General features: G+C 64.5%; 1 protein-coding gene across 4 annotated transcripts in view; it reads right to left on the bottom strand.

Annotated features, from left to right (window-relative positions):
• Positions 1–4,029, bottom strand: part of Egfl7 (EGF like domain multiple 7) — a 10,355-nt gene extending 6,326 nt beyond the window's left edge. For 2 of the 4 annotated variants that reach the window (XM_010608856.3, XM_010608858.3), the window contains exons 1-2: positions 1,515–1,601; positions 311–501 (exon numbers count right to left, since the gene is read on the bottom strand). Coding sequence is in view for 1 of the 4 variants with exons in the window: in XM_010608855.3 (XP_010607157.1) it covers positions 311–397; positions 1,515–1,807; positions 3,762–3,769 (388 nt within the window). In the remaining 3 variants the exon portion in view is untranslated. Of the gene's footprint in view, positions 1–310; positions 502–1,514; positions 1,808–3,761 lie in introns of those variants that run through there. The other 2 variants (XM_010608855.3, XM_010608857.3) reach the window with 2 other exon arrangements.
• Between the last annotated feature and the right edge of the window lie 238 nt (positions 4,030–4,267).

Genomic DNA, 4,267 nt, shown 5'->3' with positions numbered 1-4,267 from the left:
CAGTCCTGGGGGCGGTCCTGCAGCCCCGGGGCAGTGAGCCGGCCCCAGAAGGCACCAGGGTGTGACCCCAAGCTGCCCTCCTCCCCGCGGCCTGCAGGTGCGGACACTGCTCCCTGGAGCAGCCAGAGCCACCCTGAGTGTCCCTCCCTAAGGACAGCCCCTGCCTCCGGTCACCTCCGGGATCCTGGGCTGGTGTTTGCCCTGCACATCTGATTATAAGCCGGGCTGGCATGGCTTGCTAGGTCTGGCCCCTGCCCTGCAGGCCCTCAGACCCGCCCCTCGGCTGTGCTCCTGGCTGCTGGGGACTCACCTAGTGCGGGCCAGTCAACCTCTGGGCACCAGCGGCAGCCTCTCCTCTGGACTTGGGGGACCACCCATGCTTCGCGGGCGCTGCGGGCTGAGGGTCAGAGCCGGGGTGTGGATCAGCGCCCTGGCCTGGGGTGGACTCCAGCTCCTCTCCGGAAATGGGATGTTGCCCTGGGCCGCCTAGTAGAAACGGAGCTGGGGAGAGCAGAGCTGAGTCCTGCTGTAAGCCCGGGTGGGTGTGCGGTCTGCACATGAGGGGGAATGAGGGGCTCTGAGCTCTCCTTTGGGGACCCTGACTGTGCAGGAGCCAAAGAAAGGGACCCCTGCCCAGAGATGCCTCCCTCTCTCCATGTAGCAACCACTGCCCTGGGCCAAGGGGTCCTAGTGGCCCCTAGCAGATGGATCTGAGAGTGGCAGGAATCATTGCTGTCAGGAAGGTGCAACTTGGTTTCTGGAACCCCTAAAACTCAGCAAGAGAGCACCCTGCCCCTCCTTGTCCCTAAAGCTGTCCCCCCTTGGCCTCTGGTTGAGGTCCCCTTCTCCTGCCTGCCAGGGGCTGATGGGGGTAGCTGTTCACACTGGCCCCTCTGCCCATTCCTGGGTGTGGCCTCTCCTGACCTCCCCAATGAAAATGGGCCTTCTGGCCTGGGCAGAGGAAAAGGGATGGGCGAGGGGCCTGGAGGCCCCCCTATGACACTGGGGGACTTGGGATCTTCGGGACTGAGTCTATGGGCTTCCCTGGGAGCTGCAGCCGGCAGGCCTTCACCGAGCTGTCCCTAAGCAGCTCAGTGGGAGGTGGTAGCCCCTCTGGACCTGTCTGGGCTGGAGACGGAGCTGGAGGTTCCCTCCCTAGGCTGACCCTCCACAGCCCTTCTGGTCCCTGAGAGTCCCCTCCATACCAGGAGCACGAGGAGGAGACCTCAGTCCTGGGGGCCCCCGGGCTGCAGCACAGGAAGAGGTGAGGGTCAGCTTGGACCCCTGAGGCTAAGCTCTGCTGCCTGCCCTGGGGCCCTCTGGGAAGCAAAGATCCTGGCCTAGGGGCCAGGCCCTTCCTCCGAGCAGGGGGGCCACCGCCTGAAGGAAGACAGTCCCACCCAGAGATGGGCCAGCTTGAGCCCCACTGACAGGTGCCCAGCCGTTCCTCAGGAGATCGGGGGACAATTGGGACCCCATACCTGCTCCCGCCCCTTCAGGGCTGCTCTGCATACCTGATACCACATGGGCTTGGCCAGGGCCACCACCGCCACCTCCTGGGGCCAGGCATGGACCCTCCCCTCGCGGGAGCATCGGGCCTGCTGACTGCCCCAGGGCACCTCTTGAAGCTGGCCCGCCTGGCCTGTCCCCTGCAGCCTCCATCTGGCCTGCCGGGCAGCACCGGGCGCAGAGGCACCTCCCGGGCGAGGAAGGGCGGCTTTTTATGCTCCGTCCCGTGCAAATCGGGATTGGGATGGGCCCCTTCCCGCCGGACTTCCTGTGTGTGCTCTCTGCTGATAACGGGGATCTGTCAGCGAACAAACAGGAGGCCGAGGGGTGGCGGGGGGCCACAGAGGGTGAGGGGCTGGCCTGCGGGGGAGGGGAGCTGTACCCCACAGAATGCAGGGGTCTGAGCCTGGAGCTGCCAGAGACAGGTTGAGGTCCCCGGGGACAGAGACACGGTCAGGGTCTTCCCAGGGCCACGTGTCCACATCCGTGGCCAACAGAAGGACCTTTCTGCATCTTTAGGGCATAGGAGCCCCGACTTCCTAAGGCTCCCCTGCCCCCCCCCGATGTGTGTGACACACAGTGCCTTGGAGAGGGTGGCAGGTGGCAGGACCCAGAGGGAAAGGGCCAGGCTGGGAGGGCAGGACACCCTTGAAAGAGCTGCCTGGGGTGTGGGCTGTGAATACCCCAACCCTGCAGACCTGCAGCTGTGCTTTCCAGGGGATGCTCAGCCTCTCCCCACCCTGAGCTCCCAGCAGACTTGGGGGATGGGAACACAGGCACCTCAAGTTCCCTGGGGCCCTGCCTCCATGTCTGGGGCTCAGATGCTGCACGGGGTGCAGGGAGGGCATGTGCCAAGGATATACCTGCAATGCCAAGCCTGAAACTTGTCAAGCCTCCTGCCTCAGCCTCCCAAATGCTGGGATTATAGGTGTGTGCCACCACACCCAGCTATGCCTGGCTGTTCTTAGGGTACAGCTTCGGATCAGCCCCGGCCTGTCCAACAGGAATACTCTCATTTATGTTGCCCCGCTCTGCCACACCGGAAAACTTGGGCCAAGAGAGCATCCAGAATGTCTTGGCACATTCCCTGCCTGTCCCCTGGCCAGGATAAGGGGCTACTGCACGTATCCGTTGCGGTCGGGGACAGGGGCTTCAGCCAGAAGGGGCCAGGCCTGGGCCAGCCCCTGCCACTTCTGAGGGTGCTCACCTCTTCCCGGACTCAGTTTCCCCATCTGTTCCACAGATGAGAGGTGCCACCTGTAGGGTTGCGGGGAGAGGGCTCCTGGCTCTTAGGTGCTGAGGTCTGAGCTGGAGGGGTTGGAGCAGAGGCGGCAGGTGGAGCCCCCACATGTAGCCTCTCTGCCTCACTCAGCCTTCGGCTCCCACCCAAGGCCCAACACCCAGGAGAGGATCCTGCGTTAGTGCCTCTGCCCTGGGGGTGTCCTCGCCCCTCTCCTGGTCAGGCCTGTCCATCTCGGCCCCCACACTTGAGTTTCAGCCCGGCCCAGATGGAGGAAGCATCCAGTATTGGGGACGGCTACATCTTAACCCTTTTGTGTGCAGAAAGGGAAACTGAGGCCCAGAGTGGGAAGCCGTGAGGGACTGCAGAGCTGCTGCCCTTCTTCTCAGGGAACCCCAGCTGCTTCTGTGCCCCTGGTCTTAGTAGTCCTGCCCGGATGATGGGGCAGTGGGAGTGACCGGCCGGGACTAATGGGCGGGAGCTCGCCCTTTCTCCAGCTCAAGCCGGGGGCTTCTTGTGTATGAGGGGCGCCTTATCTGCAGCCCTTGGCTCAAAACCAGAGTGCCAGGCTTGCCCTCTGCTGCTGCCCAAGTCCCACCATTGGCAGAGGTAGGGGTAGGCTGGGTGTAGCAGGGGCAGGAGAGGCTGGGGCTGTGGGGAGTCTGCGTGGGTAGGGCCCAGGGTTCCTCACCCCGGAGGTGCCCTCCCTGCAGGGTACCTCCTCACCCTCCAAGGCACCGGCTCAGGGCTGCTGGATGCTCTGGAAGGAGTCAGTGCCTCTTGTCCAGGCCTGCAGTCCTCACTGAGGCAGGGCACCCACACTCCCCTGCCCTCCCAGCACCCCAATGGGGACCCCATCGGCCTAGTCCTTGTAGAGTCCTGGGAGCCCTGAGTCAGACCCTCAGCGCCCGAGGTAGAGCCAGCTGTGGTCCGAAAGCTGCAGGTCCATCCCCTCATGGGGCCTCAGTTTCCCCGTTCACCCCCACAGTGGGCTATGCCGCTTCCAGCCTACCTGTTCATGTTGCGCGGCTGATGGTGACCGGACAAAGTGGCCTTACCCTCCACGCACAAGCCGGGCTGGAGGAGCGGCGGGTCAGCCTGACCCTCAGGGCCTTCGGGGACCCTCCTCAGACTACTCACTGCTGAGCTTCTGGCTTCCAGGCCCCTGGAGCGGGTAGACCAGGCAGGCGGTGGGGGCCGGGAGCCACAGGCTGGGGCAGGAGAGCCGGGCTGCAGGAAGGAAAGATGCAGCACAGAGCAGCGGAGAGAAGGGGCTTCCTGTTTGTCCCTTGGCTGCGCCAGCCTCAGGGACAGGATGGCTCTGCAGCCACCACCCGCCTGCTTCAGCGAAGTGGCCCCCTCCCTGCAGCGGGCCGTGCCTAGCCCAGGCGGGTTCCCTGGGAGGCCAGAGGGGCGAGGCTGGTAGGGCACCCACCTTGGACTGGGCCCATGCCCAAGGCAGTGAGGGGTTCGGATGGGGAGAAAAGAACCTGCAGGGAACTCCAGCCGCCTCTCCCT

Source organism: Fukomys damarensis, unplaced genomic scaffold, assembly GCF_012274545.1.
Source record: "Fukomys damarensis isolate Sample0158 unplaced genomic scaffold, DMR_v1.0_HiC HiC_scaffold_36, whole genome shotgun sequence".
NCBI classification, from domain to species: Eukaryota; Metazoa; Chordata; class Mammalia; order Rodentia; family Bathyergidae; genus Fukomys; species Fukomys damarensis.
Note: the sequence above shows the minus strand (reverse complement) of the source record. Positions and strands in the feature narration are given on the sequence as shown.